Below are 17,176 nucleotides of genomic sequence, written 5' to 3' on the forward strand. Positions count from 1 at the left end.
TCCCACATTACACTAAAAATCATCTGATTTCTACCCAGTGTTGTTAAACAGGTAAAAATACTGTTCCTGAAATTGTCTAGTTTGTGGGTGTGCAACCCATGGTCCTCAAACCTCCAAGCCGTGACTCTCCAGAGCATGTGTATTTGACTGTGTTTTGAAAGTCATCTGCTTGAGCTATGCTTGCCATTTGTAAAGTAAGATGTTGAGTCAGCGTGGGCATGGGCGAAAGGAGACATCATGCACATCTTCCCTGTGTGCCTGTCCTGGTACCCCAGGAGTACGCCAAGTTGGTGTTGCTGCTTCTTGGTTTCAGTCATTGCCTGATGCCTTAAAAAGAAGGCTTTTGTTCAGTGAAATGATACATAAGGTCCTGCCTTAGGACTGGGGTGAGGTGTTGTAATGATACATATATAACAAAGAAACTGTTGCTGAGAGGAAAAGTAAGGAATTGAGCACAAAGGGTTGCTGGTTATTAGTGCAGGAGTCTCATTTTAAGAGAGGCAGGACTGCGGTGTAAATTTGGGTCCCTTTTGCTGCTCTGAAAATGTCCTTGGTGTTAAAACTGGGAAGCTTGACAGTGTTTTGGCAGGGCTTATGGCAGGGCTCTGAATTTCCTACCTTGATTGCTCTATAGCATGACTCCTCGGCAAGTCACCAAGCTCTCCAACAAATAGGTTTGAACAGCTACTGCATCTTCACTCACTCAAAAGACGACTATATATAGCAAATGTCAGTGAAGGTAAATGTAAACTTCCATTTCAATTTTAAAAGTTATCAGATCATCTTCTTTAGATTTAGTTTCAGAGGATCTTTGCTAAGATACAGAGCAATGTTCCTATCCTGGATTATATTCTCCCCTCTATACATCACCCTTGTGAGATCAGAAGTCTATTTCTTGCTCCCATGACTGATACTCTCCATTACTGCAGGTTACAGACTTGCAAGTCAGATTTCCTTCTGGTTGTCTTGTCTTCAGATTCAGATTTGCCTCAGGTAGAAGCCTTTGTTTTGCTTGTTCGTTTGCTGTGCTTAATACTTCAGCATCTCTGCTCCGATTATACTGTGTTTATTAGATCCTAGCTGTTACCCAGTTTCAGTGCTTGTTATCATATTTGGCACATCTTCTTGGAAAAAGCCCAAAACAAAATGAATTCGCAGTCTTTAACCAATAAGTAATTCACTTCTAGGAAAACATTTCCCTTCCTTAGTTTTTTTTACACAATTTATTTCAATTAACATCTGCAAACAAATCCTCCACTCCAACTCTGATCAAAGTCCTTTTCTGTCTCTTCTTGGTAAGGTTTTCCTAATCGGAATGCTAACATCTGAAAGTCATCCAACTCTCCTTCCATGCCTTTGCTTTTTACATAAATTTAGATGTCATCAAAGATTGTTTAATGAACTCTCTTTGGAGACTCAAAATCATTGCTGCCACTAATATCACCTTCAACTTATGGTCTTTTATTATGGAAAATGTCAGACTGTGACATTTTAAATCCCTACCTGTTTTCTCACTTCAGTCTTTTTTATTATTATGTCATTAATGTTGTAACAGAATTTCTCAGCACTATATTTTTGAAAACCTGTATTCTATGATTTTTGCATTCTAAATAAAATTGACTCTGAGTTTATGGAGACTATTTTTTTTCCTAAATGTTCCTGGTACATTTTGTGTTTTAAGATAATTTGATTTTAGAGTTAAGCCTACATTGGGAATTTAGTCTATTTCTTTAAAACCAAAAAGATTTAGAATTTCATGGCTACTTCTTTTTCATACAGGAAGGGATCCTGAAGTTATTGTGTTTCAAAATGTCAGCTTCTTCAATCATTTTTCAAATGTCTAAAGAAACAGATAATGCTATAAGTGGAGTAACTGAATCAGTGCAGGGTTAAGCTATATTCTTTACTTTATACAAATGTGTCAGCTAGTTCAGCTGATACTAATTCAAAAGCATTTTTCATTTCTTTACTACTGAATGCAAAAATTTGTAGTATTTACTCACTTAGAAACAGTATTTGGAAAGGTTTGCCAAATGTAGATCACAGCAATGTTTTTCTCGTAACAGCTGCCGTTCCTTAGCCTGTGCCTGTACTTTAACATTATTTGAGGGCTCAAGATGACACTTAAGCCAAATGTTTCTGTAGGATGGATCAGTAACTTTTGCCAAGAGACTGGCCAGCAGATTTTAAGGCAAGAAAACCCAGGCAAAGGAAAACTGGCTTGCGCTTCACTTCTGCCTCTGCATGCAGAATAGATGTCAGCGCCTGGCTTGATCTGGCTCAAGTGATGTGACTGCAAAATCAGGCACAGACTTGAGTACAAGGTTAATAATGGTCATGTAGATGTAGCTGCTGTTGGGCATAAAGCTTTGTTTCCTTAGTGCAGTTTAGAAACAAGGTTTCTCAGGTACCTTCAGAAGCAGCAAATCCATGGATTTGGTATGGTGTGTTGAGATAAGGAGACAGGAATTATGTGGTGGAGTAAACAAGTAGGTAACCTGAATGACTGAGCCTTCACAGCCTTATCATGCTGTCTAACTGAGCTAACTCAGCTGAATACTGAGATTTTCGGAGGCTGTTGGCCCTACATGTCTTCCAGTCACTAGGGACCTGTCTGCACCCCAGTTAGCATTGGCTACATTCTGCTCCTGCTAACACTGAAATCCCTCGTAGAAGGACCTGAAGCTTCTGCCACCATCATTTAAAATACCATCATCTAGGCTGTCTTGCATTTGGAAGAACAGGCTTACTGGTATGTTGCTTAAAATAGTGATCTGTAACCTCTCCACAGTGGAGCCCTGAAGTAATACCGCTGCTAGGGTTTGACCCGGTGCCCGTGGCTGGCTGTTCTGGGGGCCTGAAGCAGAGCTGGGCTCTGCTGCCACATAAAGGCTGCGGCGCAGTACAGCAGCATCTGCTCCTGTGGCAGTTCTAAACAAAATACCCCATGGGTAAACTGGGCAGATCCTTGTGATCAGAAATTGTTTTCTTGATCACAGTGAATCTCCCTCAGATCTGCATTTCTCAACCAGTCATGGCCTGCGGGGTGCAGAGAAGAAGTCTCCTTTGGAGACCTTCAGCACCTGTTTTAACTCCTCTCCAGAGAACAAGTATGTTATCCTCCCTCAGCAGGGTATTCAACACATGAAGAAATGGAACGCCAGGTCTTTACCAACTTCATTACCAACCTAGCAAAACAGAATGCTTCAGTTTTCCATCCCAATGCTGAAAACCAGAGCACTGCCTTCTGTACCAGAACCTGGCTTTCACCATTTCCACAGCCCCTGTCTGTCAGTAAAAAAAAAAAAAAAAAAGGATGTTGTAAGTACACAAGAAGTATGCACCAATAGAAAATAAAAACTAAAAAAAAAAATCAGTACTCAGTGGTAAGGAATGCGGTGTAATATGTTCAAGTGCATATGCATGTGTGAAGAATGAGACAGTGGCTCTTGGCTCTGTGATTTCTGCTGTAGAATTCTCCACTGATGAGATGAGGATATGACAGATGGCTTGGGCCAGGTTTATTAAGTCCCTTGTTTCTCATGAGGTCTCTAAGAGGCCTTGAGGATGACCAGTGTTCTGCACTGCCTGGAGCAAGTGTAATGCTTAAGAAAAATGAGACCGGTGAGCTCTAAAAACGGAGTTTTCCAGATGTCAGAAACGATGTGGGAAGTAGCAGCATAAGTGAAATTGTGCTGCCTCTGTCTCTAAGGGTTCACAGTGTCCTAGAGGAGACACTAGCGGATGAGAGCACATGTGCTACATGAACTATGTGGACAGATTTTGAAAGGCACAAGAGTAGATGAGCATAGAGCTGGGACCTGAGAAATGGAGTACTTTGAGAAATGCCATATGTGGAATCAGCATCTCTCAGCTGGTAGCATGGAGGAGGGGTACTGCTGGTAAGGTGGCTGTGGTACCTGGCCTCTCGGGAGGGAGTACCTCCCTACTCCCACTCGCTCTTGCTGATTTTTTTCCCATATGTTTAACTTCTGAAGATGAGAAAGAAAAAATCATTCTGGTACCCCGTTCTTGGAGGGCTGCCAACCCCTGCCCCAGAGATCCCACCAGTGCAGAGAACAGCTCGTTCTCCAAGCGCACTCAGCAATTTTTTTAAAAGACATCTTAATATAGGAGATTTTTGGAGATACTGCCAAAGCAAACGCATCCTAACTACAACTCTCCCAGCTCAAATTCCTGAGCCACCTTTCCCACACTGTGGTTCAATAGGGAAAATACTGAACAGCTTATACTGAGCATGAAATAACTAAGCTTCAAAACAAATCATCCCAGGCTAGGTTTGAGGGGCATAGTAAGGGAGCTAGCAATGCAAGAATGTTCCCTGTAGACCCAAATCCTAGAGAAGTTGGCACCAGGCCCTAGGTAGCTAAGCTGCACTGCTCTAGCAGCTTCGGTACATGCCTTAACCATGTACTTGTTCACATTTACCATGAGGTAAGTGTGCATAAGAACCGTAGCAAAGGTTGCCGACATTTTGCATGTTTACAGCTCACCTCATAGTGATTTTAAAACAGATGGGTAGCTTATACTTTGCAGTTTTGAAAGGACATTCAAAATCTCATTCTGCAATCTCGCCAGAACTGACAAAAAAGAATTACACTGTGAGAATATGTGAGATGTAGTGCATGGTAGAGGAAAGGATGGAATGGGAAGATCTGAGGAATCATTCTTAATGAACCCTTGCCATCTAACATTACTCCACAGAACAAGGAGGAAAAAAAATGTGATGAATATGCTATGTATCAAGACAGGACTGCATATCTATATTAAGCTGGCTCATCATAAAACAAAAAATTTATTAACCCTTCAGGTGAGTGAGGGATATTTGGAAACATTAATCTGAATTCATTAACCTGACTGTAGACACACTTATTCAGAAATGAATTAATCTCATGTTTGATCTAGCTCACTTACAAACTTAATGTCAAGCTACAACTCAATCAGGACAAAAAAGAGGTTGTAGAAGAACTTTTGCAAAGATGTGACTTACATGACCACATACTTGCTTTTGACCCAGCAGAAAAATTTGTAAGGATTATTGCAAAACTCTTGAGGAAAATTACTCAAGGATCTCCAGAGAGAAACCAGTAGAAAGTTGATTTATTTCAGATCGCATAATAAGGGGGCCTGAGATGAAGTCACTATGTGAATCTGACTTTCAGATTGCATTACAGATGAAATAATAAACAAATGGAGGGATGGAAATTATTAGTGGGAGGCCTGCATGGTTTTTTTTATTTAATGTATGAGTAGAGTTAACATAGTTTTAGAGTTTAGAGAAAAACATTAAAAATCAACTTTATTCTAATAGCTGAAGAATCCAAAGTAAAGCAAAAACTATGCCTTTCAGCAAAACTAGCAGTGGAGTCATAAAGAGTTCAGTCTTCTGTTTTGGTGTTCCCTGTTTCCATCACATAACCTCTGTGTTTCCCAGCCTGCCCATCCAGCTTTCCCAACTGCTTGTTCAGCTTTTGCCTTCCTTCCACCCAGAATCATGGATTGTCGCCACTGCCATCCAAAGTGGGAGGTGACAGCCATGCTTTTCTTCATTAGAGTTAAGCTTTCTGGCCACATGAGAGCATACAAAGCTTCCTGGTGTGCACCAGGAGGTGGGCAGAAGATGCCCGCAAGGTGCTCAGCAGCGACTGAATGATGGCACAGCGCAGCCCTTTGCGGGGTGCACAGAGTACAGTTTCCTGCACCAGTGGAGCTTGTTGGCTGCAGCATCCTAGAAGAGCCAGGCCTTTTTCAGTGTCACGTTCATGAGAGTGCAGATGTTTTCTAGAATGCTGACTTTTCATTTTCAAAAATTGTGCAGGTCAACAAAATTTGGCCCTGAATTCATGAGAAGTCAGCAGAACTTTCCCTTGCATATCCATGTATCCCCAGTTCCCAGTAAAACCTGAGGCCCAGTATATATAGTTTAAACATCCCAAAAACTGAAACTCACACACTTAAATTGTTTTTGAAGTGTAAGCAACAGTTTATTTCGGTTAGTAACTTCCACAGCCCTCCTATAAATGAGTGTTGTCTTAGAGCAGATGTTCTTGCATTCAGTCAAGTATTCACTGTGTTTGTTGTGAATGCCATATTTCAGAATTAACAGCACACCTGCTTGCAGCTGGAGAGAAATTAGGTGTCACACTGTTCAGGCTTTGTGCTTTCCTATCTTAATACCCAGAGAGATTGTGAAAGTATTCTGAGACTGCTTCATTATAGCATCACCCACAGCAAAGATCCATTATTATATGGACTCACTTGCTTTAACATTCCCAGGGGTGAGATGATTTTCCAAGGAATGATCTGTGTTGGATGAACACAGCAATTTTTTTGAAATCACTTGCCCTGTATCTGCCTGAAAATAAGTCAGTGCTGTCAGCCCAGGACAATCAAAAGACAAAGCCTAACTGTAATCTGTTCTGATGATACCACATTTACTGTGTCTCACCCTATTTAGTATGTCCTGATTGCATTTCCAATAGATGTAGTTACCAAATTATCTCTACTCAAAGTATTTACAGGCCACATATTAGGAAATGAATTCTCCGTATATCCTTCGTTTCCATGGTAGCTACAACAAAGGTCTGATTAAACTCATAAGAGACTTTCATGCTTTCAACTACTAGTTTCCTGTAAGGCAGCAATTGCCAACCTTTCCTCTGTATAATTACTTAGCATACTATTGATATACTTAGCATTGCCTTATCTAGAATTTTCAGCCAAAATTCAACTTTGATAGTGCTGGTTTGATAGTGATGCGGTTGCCTCCCTGTAATAACTCAGAAGCTGTTAGGATTCTTCTGTTGCACAATGTGTTGATGCAGCAATAACTGCCCTTGCTCCTATTGCCTCCTGCAAGCCGCCTCTCTGCCTGTTCTTCCAGCTGTTTTCCTTGATGCCACCCCAGATGCTGGCTTCCCTGAGACAGACACTTATTCGTGGCTTTACTTATTTGTTTAAACGTCTGACTTCAGGGCTGATCCTCTACTGCAATATAAATAATACATAAATATGTATTATATGTACATAAATAACCCCTTATTAAAAATCATTTGGCATTCTCAACTCATTAGTGCAGAGCATCAACCTTCTTGATCTTAATAATCTGCCATTCTGTGAGCAAGTCAGTTGCGTTTGTGGACTATCCTGTAAAAAGCAAGGATGCTAAAGCTTCTCAGAGTCCTTGAGCCCATCCTGCTTCCAGTCCTATCATCATGTTTCCAGGATTTGGCTACTAAAGCAACGGAAGAAAGATTGTTTCTAAAGGCTAAATGAAAAAAAGACAAAAATAGCTCGGGGAGAGGAATTACATGAATTCAGGTCACATCTAGGTATGTCTCCCACCAGTTTTATTCTTTATGGGGTATATCCGCCGAAGAGAGGGATGGAAGTACTATTACTTCAGAACTGGAAAACCAGTCTGCAGAAGATGGTAGGGACTCCGTTAGCTAATTCTACATCTGTACAGCAAAAAAAAAGGCAACAGCTTTTTTTCCCATGTTTGTGTTTTTTAAACACCTAGTGATTGGGTATCAAGGCTTTATAATTACTGGGAAACTGATGACTCAAGCAAAAACCACAGAAGTAATATATTTTTTCTGAAACATAGGTAGAAACAGAGGTCTGCTATCTTGATTCTAGCAGTGCATGACTCCTATCTACAGCAATTCTAATTTATTGTCTTAAAAAGAAACAGGGCTGCATGATAAATTAGATGCAAGAGAACTACTTGACCCACAACTGCAAGACCTGGTTTAAGTACAACAGAAGACGCTGTTTCCCTTTTGTGAGCTGAGGCATTTTATGCAAAGGGTGTGAGGAACAGTTTCATAATGTGGAAATTTTTAATTTATCCAAAGCTTCCATGGGAGGAGTGCCCTGTTTTGTGATCCATGGCAGAACTAACACCCAGACCCCTGATCCGTGAGGAGGTATCACTTTGCTTAACAGTATGTTGAATGTTTGACATGCCTATGGAGCAAATGCAGCTAATACTGAATAAAGGAAGCCACTGAGGCATGTTAAACTCATATAGGAAAAAAATTTTAACAACCTCTTTACACTGAGGAAGAACGCAACTGCAATTTGTTGAATAGGTGTTTGTTATTTTAAAACAGAGCTGAACAAAAAGGAGCAAACTCATTCTCCTTCTAAAAGCTGCAAAAGTCTGTGGGAGGACTAGGAATATGCAGCATATTTCAGATGTCTCGGTTACAGTTCAGAGCTTTCAAGGACACTGTATCTGGCCCAGGTAAGGAATGAGGCATCCCTGTTCATGGGGTGTAAGGGGAGAGGAGAGTCAGGATTGTGTTCCATGCCCAACGAGGCTGCACACTCAAACGAGTGCTCTTCTGTCAGCTGTAGAGAAACACAAGATACTGCAGCATGGCTCCATATGTGGACCAGGAAATGGCTGACCTTGTTCGTCACACAACAGTTGCTTTCTTGCTTCAGGAACGGAAGGCTGATTTGCTTGTGGAGCTCATCTGAGCCTAGACAGATCATACATACTGTCTTCCCCAAAGTAAATAGCGAGGAGAGGGCAGCTTGTCACAGAGGAAAGTTGCCACTGGTTCTAAGTGTGCATATGTTTGTGCAAGGAGGAGAGAAAGTATATTCTATAGAAAAGACTTCAGTAAAAGTTCAGAAGGGACTTTTTTTTATCGCAGAGCCAATATAAACAAGACTAAAACTCCTGGCTGGGATCTCTTTCTATGTGCCAACGTAACTTCTGACTAAATAAAAAGTTGCCTCCCCAAACAAAGAAGATATTATGTGCTACGTCATCAAAAAGGTAGGGAATAAACAGTTAAAGAACATGATGAAAAAGGGGTCAACAGTATCAGCAATCTGTAATTAACAGTGTTTGCTCCTATTTCTCTGGGCATTATTATTTAACGTTTGAATGTGTGTATCCATTCACACTGCCCACCTGTCAGTGGTTAATACAGTTATCTCCCTCGCATCTTCTGTCACCCAGTTCTCCCTCTTGAGAATAGGTTGCTCCCTCCCACATGGCCGTGCATTTAAAATGAGCAATTCCTGAGTGCAGGCTCATCCCTCCGGCTAGCTCTGTGCCGACCACTGGCTCTCTGGTCTCCTGCCGGCTTGTTGTGCCGGGGGGATCCCATCGGAGCAGCGTGCCAACGCAGGTATGATGTCACTTTGTTCCACAGAAGCAGAGAGGTGGGCTTGTTTGCTTTTCCATGGACAGTCAAATCCACTGACGTGTTGAGCATGCAGCCATTAGAGCACGCTCAGAGATGAAGCTGGGAAAGACCCTGGAGAACACGGTGTCTGTTATCAAGCAGGTGCTGTGTACTAATGTATGTTAGTGGGTTGGTTTTTTTCCTAAGCCTTTTCAGTTAGACGAGGAGCACAGCATTGTACAAGATAAACCAGATGAAAAGAGTGACTGTGCTAAGCAGAGCATCTCCTGGGAAATCTGGGCAATTCATCCTGCTGATGGAATGAAGAATTCACCTCTGTTTGCAATAGATGAGAGTTCCTGATTATGGTGTGCAGTGGCCAGATCCATGGGTCATTGCTCTGGGAGTCTGAGCTTATGGACCCTCATTCTCTATGCCAGTTTTAATTTCTCAGCCCTTTGTTTTGAGGCCTCATCTCTTGTTTAATAGATCGTTAGCTCTTTGAAGGGAAACTTTCTACCACGTGCTTGTTTTTATAGTTCTACTTCCTTTGTATTTCACTTACTGCCGTTGCTCCCAGAAGTATGCTTGCCCTCTTTATCCTGTGATAGAAAGTAAAGGGAGAGAATAAACAAATAAAAATGCTTGAATGCAACAGGGAAAAGACTAGAGACAGAGGTGTTTTGTCTGAAGTTTGCTAAGTATTATCCAGCAGCCTATAAGAAATACATGCCAGGTTGAACACTGAACACCAGGTTGGTTACAAGTTAAGCACTTAGCTTTCCCAAGCATGTCGCTTTACTCTCTCCCGTTTATTGATTCCTCGAGTACAAACTCAGAAATTAGATTCAACATATGGTTGGCCAACCTAAAACAGTGGAGGACAATAGCACATAAGGAACTGTGCTTTGGTTCCCACTACTGTAGATCGAGGTGGTGATATTTTTACTCTATGCTCTAGATTTTCCATTGAGACTTGTGGAAAAGCCAGGCGGCAAGAGTATAAAGATTTTGTAACCCATAGGAGTGCTTTGAAGGCTTGGGACCTGAAGTCGTTTTATCAGCTCTAACAGTGTAGTTAGAATGTCACAGACTTCTACATGAAAGAACATTTCACCTAAAAGCATTTTCTTCCCACTTAGACCCAGGACTTTTTCAGAAGGCTTGAGTGCAGCTACATCAAGGTATATCTGTGTTTGAAAAACTCTATCAGAAGTTTGTAGTAGGTGAGAAATTGTAGCATGGCACAGTATGAGGAAAGAGAGGGGAGGTGGGGGTTTTGTTGGTTTTGGTTTTGGTTTTGGTTTTGGTTGTTTTTTTTTTTAATGAAAGCTTCTAACTGTGTGGTGTTTCTAGACAAAAATCTTCATACTTGAACATTTTTTTTCAGGAAAATTTAACAAGAAATCTGTGTTCTAAAGCAATGCTCAGTCACAGTGTGATGAATTCAGTTAGCCTGAGTGTGCCAGGGTAGACTGAGAAGACAGTTCAGACATTTTTGTCAGACCTGAAAGACAAGGGGCATCACCCTGCCAGAGACGGTTTGAAATTCTAATGTGATGTTCTCTGCTGACACAATGCGTGATATGTAGAGAATACGAACTGCTTTGTACTGATGGGATTTGGGGGGATAAGCAATTTCCTGTCCTGAGCGAACTTGGATATATCTTCTTATCGTCATTATACTTTGTCCCAGTGTGTATCACAAATGTGGTTTCATTCCTTTAGTGGACAAGGAGCTTCCAATTACAAGTGTCCTTGAATTTTTTTAGTAGCTGCTAGGGACAGGTTGTGGGCAAGCAGTGGGAGAGAATGGGTCGCATACAATAGGACGGACACCGTAGCCCATTTTTCACCAAGATAAAGGCAAGGGCTACCACACTCTTGCTCAAATCGATGAGAAACAAATCACCAGGGTCACCCTTTGGTGAGGAATGTGCATTTCAGTTTAGGTTTAAATCCGTGCTTCATAAAACTACAAAAAGATATCATTAGTTGTATTTTGCTTAACATTCCTTGTGATACCCTGGTAAAGTTGGCTTGTGGATCAGAAAAGCAAAGCTAAAACCTAGAGAAAAGCAAAGCATGTTTTTGGAAAGTGCATACCTGAAGCTGATATTTGGTGGGAACAAATCTACTTACTGTTTCTGTCTTGCTGTGGTTACAGGATAGATGTTGTAACCTGTGAGTTGTTCTCAAGTGTAATTCTTAAGTATCAGTCTGGCTTTCCCTCACCTCTCTGATTCCTCAGTACTTTGGGACTTCGTGGCTAGGTATGAATGACTTGAATGCTGTTCATTAGCTTAACAAGTCCTATACAAGACTGTCAAAATAGGTTGAAGAGCATTTTTAGAACCCATCAACAGGCTCTCATTCAAAAAGAAGACTGTACAAACTATATAGGCTGTCACTAATTCTTTACCTAATCCTTAGCCTTTCTTTATATGCTTAGAGACACTTTCTTTAGCCAAGAGTTTTATTCCTGGGAGAGAACGTTGTGAAAAGACTTTTCATCCAAGCTTGACTGTTTCTGCTGCCTTTTTTTCCTCTCCCCTAAAAGCGTGTAAGCTCTTGCAGATAGTCCCTGGACCATCTCTGGACTGTCCTCAGCCTTTTCTAGGCATGTGTCCTGGTCTTTTTTGGTAGTCTCCATACTCTGAGTAATGCCTTCAGAATAGCTGACCTTGCAGGCTGGGCTGGGAGCAGGTGTGTGTGTTCCTTCTTGCCAGTCAGCTTCCCTCTTGTTTACTCAGAGTTTCTTATCTTTTCCATTGTTTTTGCTTTCCTGTGGGTCTTGGTTTTCTTCTTTTTCTTTCTTTTTTTTTTTTTTTTTTTTAATTTAGTAATCTATAGTTTGGTTTATTCCACAGTAATCCATTACAAATAAACATAACAGGCCTGTGCTTTATTAAGAAAACAATTCAATTCCTGGACTCCCATGGACTCATTTGAAAATCAAAACCCTGCAGAGTGTCTTTTAATTAAGCTGATGAGTTTACCATCTTACATCAAAAAAGAAATCAAAGAATTCACAAGTTATGATTCAGTGCCCAGCTGTTAGTAAGCATTTTAGTAATGATTTTGTCAGCTGCCCTCATTTAAAAAACTTCTGAAGAATTCACATTACACCTCATGTCCCTCCTGATACTTGCATTAAAAACATTCTAAATACAATAACATACAAATAATTCTTCCTGTCTTGATCAGTTTGTTCTTTTCCAAAAATTGCTGTAGACTTTTGTTTTTCTGTTAAAAGGGAAAGCTCACTTTTACTGCATGATATCTAATTGCTATCCTTTCAAGGAAAACCAAGAATCTTCCCTGTTTGTTGGACAAGAAGCACAAACTATTAGTAAGCATGTTCAGTCCTGTATATGTTATTGGCATTGGTGTGGAGTGAGCACGCAGGAATTTTTCTTGGGGACATGCTGTTAGGTAAAGACTTACATTGTTTATTTTCTTAACCTGCTACTTCTCACATAAACTCTTCATCAGGTTTTAATTATAAGAAAGACCTTAAATGTTCTACTTCAAAAAAAAAAATACTTGACAGGGGAGAAATTGTTTTCTGGTTTGATGTTAGCATTGCAGTCTTCCTCCGTTTTGGTCTGTCAGCCGCATGGCTCTTTTATGTTTTGCGTATGCTTTTCCAGCTCTGCTCTTTGCTTTTCTTGCTTTGCTTTTGCTGATGTGCTCATCCTCTTTATGGTTTAAAGTACGAGCAAACAAAAACCTCACAGAGCAACTGATAATTTTTTTTCTTTGACATCCTTGCAGCCTTTCCATTGAGAAGTGCTTAAACCCTGGCAGAAGATAGGGAATACTGTTATTAAAATGAGACATAGCAGTTTATCGGCAGAGAGTATCATCTAATGCTTCTAGACATCCATCCCAGTTGTTACTTTAAACAAGTTACTTATACTGATGTGATCCAACCAACAGCTCTTTAAATAAAGTTCTATATACTCTTGTCTTTCTGTTGCTTTTCTTGGGGACCATTGACTGTTCAGAGCTGCTGCCACATTGACACGGGAGTAGGAAGCAGGCTGTGCACTGCCTACAAGGGTGGTCTTCAAACAGATTCAGCAGTAGCAGAAGTGAGATCACTCTGGATTAAACCTACTTCACTGAGTTCCTACTTCACAAATGGAAACAGCTAAATGGTTAACACAACTTGCTGCGTTTTCTACAGCTGCCTAACAGTGACCGGTTAAAACGCAACGTCTAATGTGCTTCCAGTTTTGTGCCAGATAGTCAGTGTGTGGCAACTTCTTTAGACATAAGTGGCTTTTGTTGCCTGCTGTGTGTTTTGCATACAGTCTCCTCATGTACATCTTGTCCCAAAACCATAGAAGTATGCAGACAAACAGTGCAAGGTAGTAAACTAAAGGAAGACTTATTTCAATGTATAGTTATGGTACTAATTACAAGATTTGCACAAAACAAAGTAATTAATCAAAACATGTCGCTAGTGTCTTTTAGACATGATAAATGGCCTTTTTCAGACTTGGGGAGGCAGACAGCTATATATACACGTGAAAGGTAGAGAAGCTCTTCACTGGGGATGTCCCCATGGAGGAGGGGTCTGTTGGATGCTTTGGTATGAGCTGTGTGTAGTATATGCCTGTGAAGCACAAGGCCCGTGCTCATTCTGCCTCAGGCCAACCCTATGTAATACTTACTTTTCAGTGAATAAAGCCAAGGGAAGGAGGCAGGAGGAGGATTTGGGAACGGGGACCTGCTGCCATTTCCGTTGTGACATTCCACATACCTCTTAGCTTTCAAGCAAATGTTCCTTTCAGTTGGTCTGTGTATCTTTTGTGTAAATTGGAAACTTCATTCATTTAAAAACCAGGCAATGTTAATACACCATGCTTTTACTGAAAACGGTAATGGCTGCTGAAGTAACAGCTCTTGGTGAAGCAGCGGTTTGCTCTGGGCAAGCGGAGTTCCTACTCTTCAAATACTGCGCAACACTGTCTTGGGAATATCACACAGCTCAAGTTTGTTGGTATAGCACTTTTCACTAAGCTGCTTTTTATACAGTGAGAACTCACACAGTCCCTCTGAGATCCCATGTGTTCCTGGCCTTTCATCATTTCATATGCGTTGTCAGCCTAGCTGGCATACAGATGAACCTGCGTGCAGGTGCACTGAATGCACAAACAAACAGCTCGTTTCTGTCTGAATGCTAGCTTGAAATCTCTTTCCTTCCAGATGTCCACACAGAAGCAGTTCAGGCAGCTCTTGCTAAGCATAAAGAAAGGAAAATGGCAGTCCCCATGCCCTCAAAACGGCGTTCATTGGTGGTCCAAACATCGATGGATGCCTACACACCTCCAGGTGAGCACCTCTGCGTATGTTATGAGAATTTTAAAAATGGTTCTTTGTGCTGCTATCAACTAATAATCTGTCTGCATAGATACTAATGGAAATGTCATTAGAAGCACACTGAGCATAACATTGAGGTATGTTTGAAGAGGAGAATATGAACTGAATGGTAGGAAAGTCAACTGGGGCAGTTCACATGATTGTTTTTCCCTTGGTGGTACCTCAACTTTGCATTGGTCCTTTTGGTCTTATGAGGACCTAACTCTGGCCAGCTTGTCATATTTTCTGTAACTCAAAGTTCCTTTCAAGTTTCTAGTTTATTCCCTAACACTATAATGGAACATTGTCTTTACAGTTAGATGTGCCATTCCTTTTTAAATTTATCTGCTCTTTTACCTACTAGACTGTGAAAATGCCCCACATCTCATGCATTCTGATGGTCGCTGAGTCCAGCTGGGACTCCATTTCTCACTGAGGCATGGGCTTTCTACAATTGGAAAAGTTGTTCACGGTCTTTGTGGGCTGAGCTTAGGAAAGTATTGTGGGCATTCTGTAATGTTCATACATGGCTGGAGATCTTCAGAAGATTCTCAAGCCACATTATAAAGAAAGACTCTTATTATCCTTATTTTTGTACAATAATGCAAAAGACATGGCCTTAGAGCAGGAAAGCGATTAACTTTATTTCAGAGCTCTCAGTATTACAGACATTTCTTACTACGTTTCCCTACCTTCGTAAGTTTTTCGTAATGGCAGTTATCTTTAGATTTGTAATATGAACATGCCTTATTTCTATTAGGAAAATCCAAACTGCAAGTTAACAGGCTGTTTTTAATTACTAGATACTTCTTCTGGTTCAGAAGATGAAGGCTCCATACAGGGCGACTCCCAGGGAACTCCCACCTCAAGTCAGGGGAGTATAAACATGGAACATTGGATCAGTCAAGCGATCCATGGCTCTACCACGTCAACCACTTCCTCCTCCTCGACACAAAGTGGAGGCAGTGGTGCTGCACACAGACTAGCTGATGTTATGGCTCAAACGCATATAGGTTAGTATATGGACATTTTGAGTATGTCCAGTTTAACATTAATTTTGTCTCTCACATGTAGCTGATGTTGCTATATGAAGTCTTATAAAAGTCTTTCCTGTGCTTTTTCTTGTTTCCTTTTTTCTATTTCCATATATTATATGGAGAGATAGTCCTATGTTCTTATTTTGTGAGAAAATAAAAAAAAAAGCATTTAGATTTGGGGGTACACTTATGTTGTGGCAAACACGGTCCAGCTGTTGGCTCCCAGATATCTTAAAACATACAGTTGCATGACTTCCATTACTTAGCACTAAAAAACATCTGTGTAGGATCCATCAGTAAAGAAAATCAGTGCATGCAGCATTAGGGAGTGCTTGCACACAAGTTTCCCCTACTGCTGTACCATTTTAATTACATAGTTTGAGTGATTTTTGATATCTAGTGATTCTAGTCCTTGGGAAATTCTATTATATACCATTGGAGAAAAGTTCTGTTGTTATTCGTAATAGTGCCTTGTTTATATACTTTGGAAAGATCCTAGGAAGTCAATGCTCTCTTTCCATTAGGGCTAAGCTTCACAGGCATGAATTATTTCTGAATATTGTGCCATTGACCTTAGTCATCATTAAAATGAGGCAGCTATTCGATTAGGCATGTGGAAAGCAAGGCTTGTTTTCCCTTCATAGTCCAGTAACTGCTGTTTATCATATGAGGCATCTGCTTTGGGTGCATTCTTGCTGGGACTGTGTATTTTGGGTTGTCTCACTGAAAATCTGTTGGAGTCTATATTGGAACAGATAAAGCAACCTTGCTACTGTTCTACAACACATCTGAAATGCAGCTTTGTGTGACTGTTACAAGTATATGTAATGAGATACATGAAGGCATCTTAAATGTTCCTGATTTGATGTGCTGGAACAGTAGTCCATATCCTTTTTTTTTTTTTTTTTCGCTCTGAGTATAGCTTGATGCAACACCTGTATTTTCAGATAAGTAATCCTCTCACCATGGTCTGGAATTGCTGAATTGCAGTCAGGGGAAGAATTTCTATTGTATTCTTAAATTCATGCTAAATGAATAGCTTAGAACCTTGTTTTAGAAACACATACACTTCTGAACACATTAATCATCGCATTTGGTTATTTTCTGTGACTTCATCTTGAAATGCTAGAGGAAATTATAGCATAGAGAATTAAATTTATCCAAACTCTAAAAGGTTGCATTACTCACACACCAAGACTTAATGTGTCTTTAAATATAGCTTCTTTATAATGTGACATTTCAGTAATTTTAAATCTGGCACAGTAAGTCTTCTTTTATAATCACTGAGTTTGTGGTAAATAATACAGCATTTATGGAGCTAAATTAAAATGGCAGTATTTGCAGAAGAGAAAAATACTACTTCTTTTACTTGTTTTATTTTGCCTTGCTGTTGACTGGAAAGATCTCTCCTTTGAAGGAAGCAGTTAAGCATACCTCAGGGTATACATATTTTTATTGATTCTGACAATAAGATACCTTAAATTGCATCTCTAGTTGGACAGTGGTTGTGAGGTAGTAATGTAAAGGTCATTTGGATACAAAATATGACTGATACCTGCTAACAGATTAAGGCATTTTGAGTCTGTGATCTTAAGTTTA

General features: G+C 40.4%; 1 protein-coding gene across 4 annotated transcripts in view; it reads left to right on the plus strand.

Annotated features, from left to right (window-relative positions):
* The window catches only part of DIP2C (disco interacting protein 2 homolog C), a 333,846-nt gene that overhangs the window by 194,241 nt on the left and 122,429 nt on the right, over positions 1–17,176 (plus strand). For all 4 annotated transcript variants that reach the window (XM_064444999.1, XM_064445000.1, XM_064445001.1 and 1 more), the window contains 2 exons: positions 14,388–14,513; positions 15,344–15,553. In XM_064444999.1, the coding sequence (XP_064301069.1) occupies positions 14,388–14,513; positions 15,344–15,553 (336 nt within the window). The remainder of the gene's footprint in view (positions 1–14,387; positions 14,514–15,343; positions 15,554–17,176) is intronic.

Source organism: Phalacrocorax carbo, chromosome 2 (genome assembly GCF_963921805.1).
Source record: "Phalacrocorax carbo chromosome 2, bPhaCar2.1, whole genome shotgun sequence".
NCBI classification, from domain to species: Eukaryota; Metazoa; Chordata; class Aves; order Suliformes; family Phalacrocoracidae; genus Phalacrocorax; species Phalacrocorax carbo.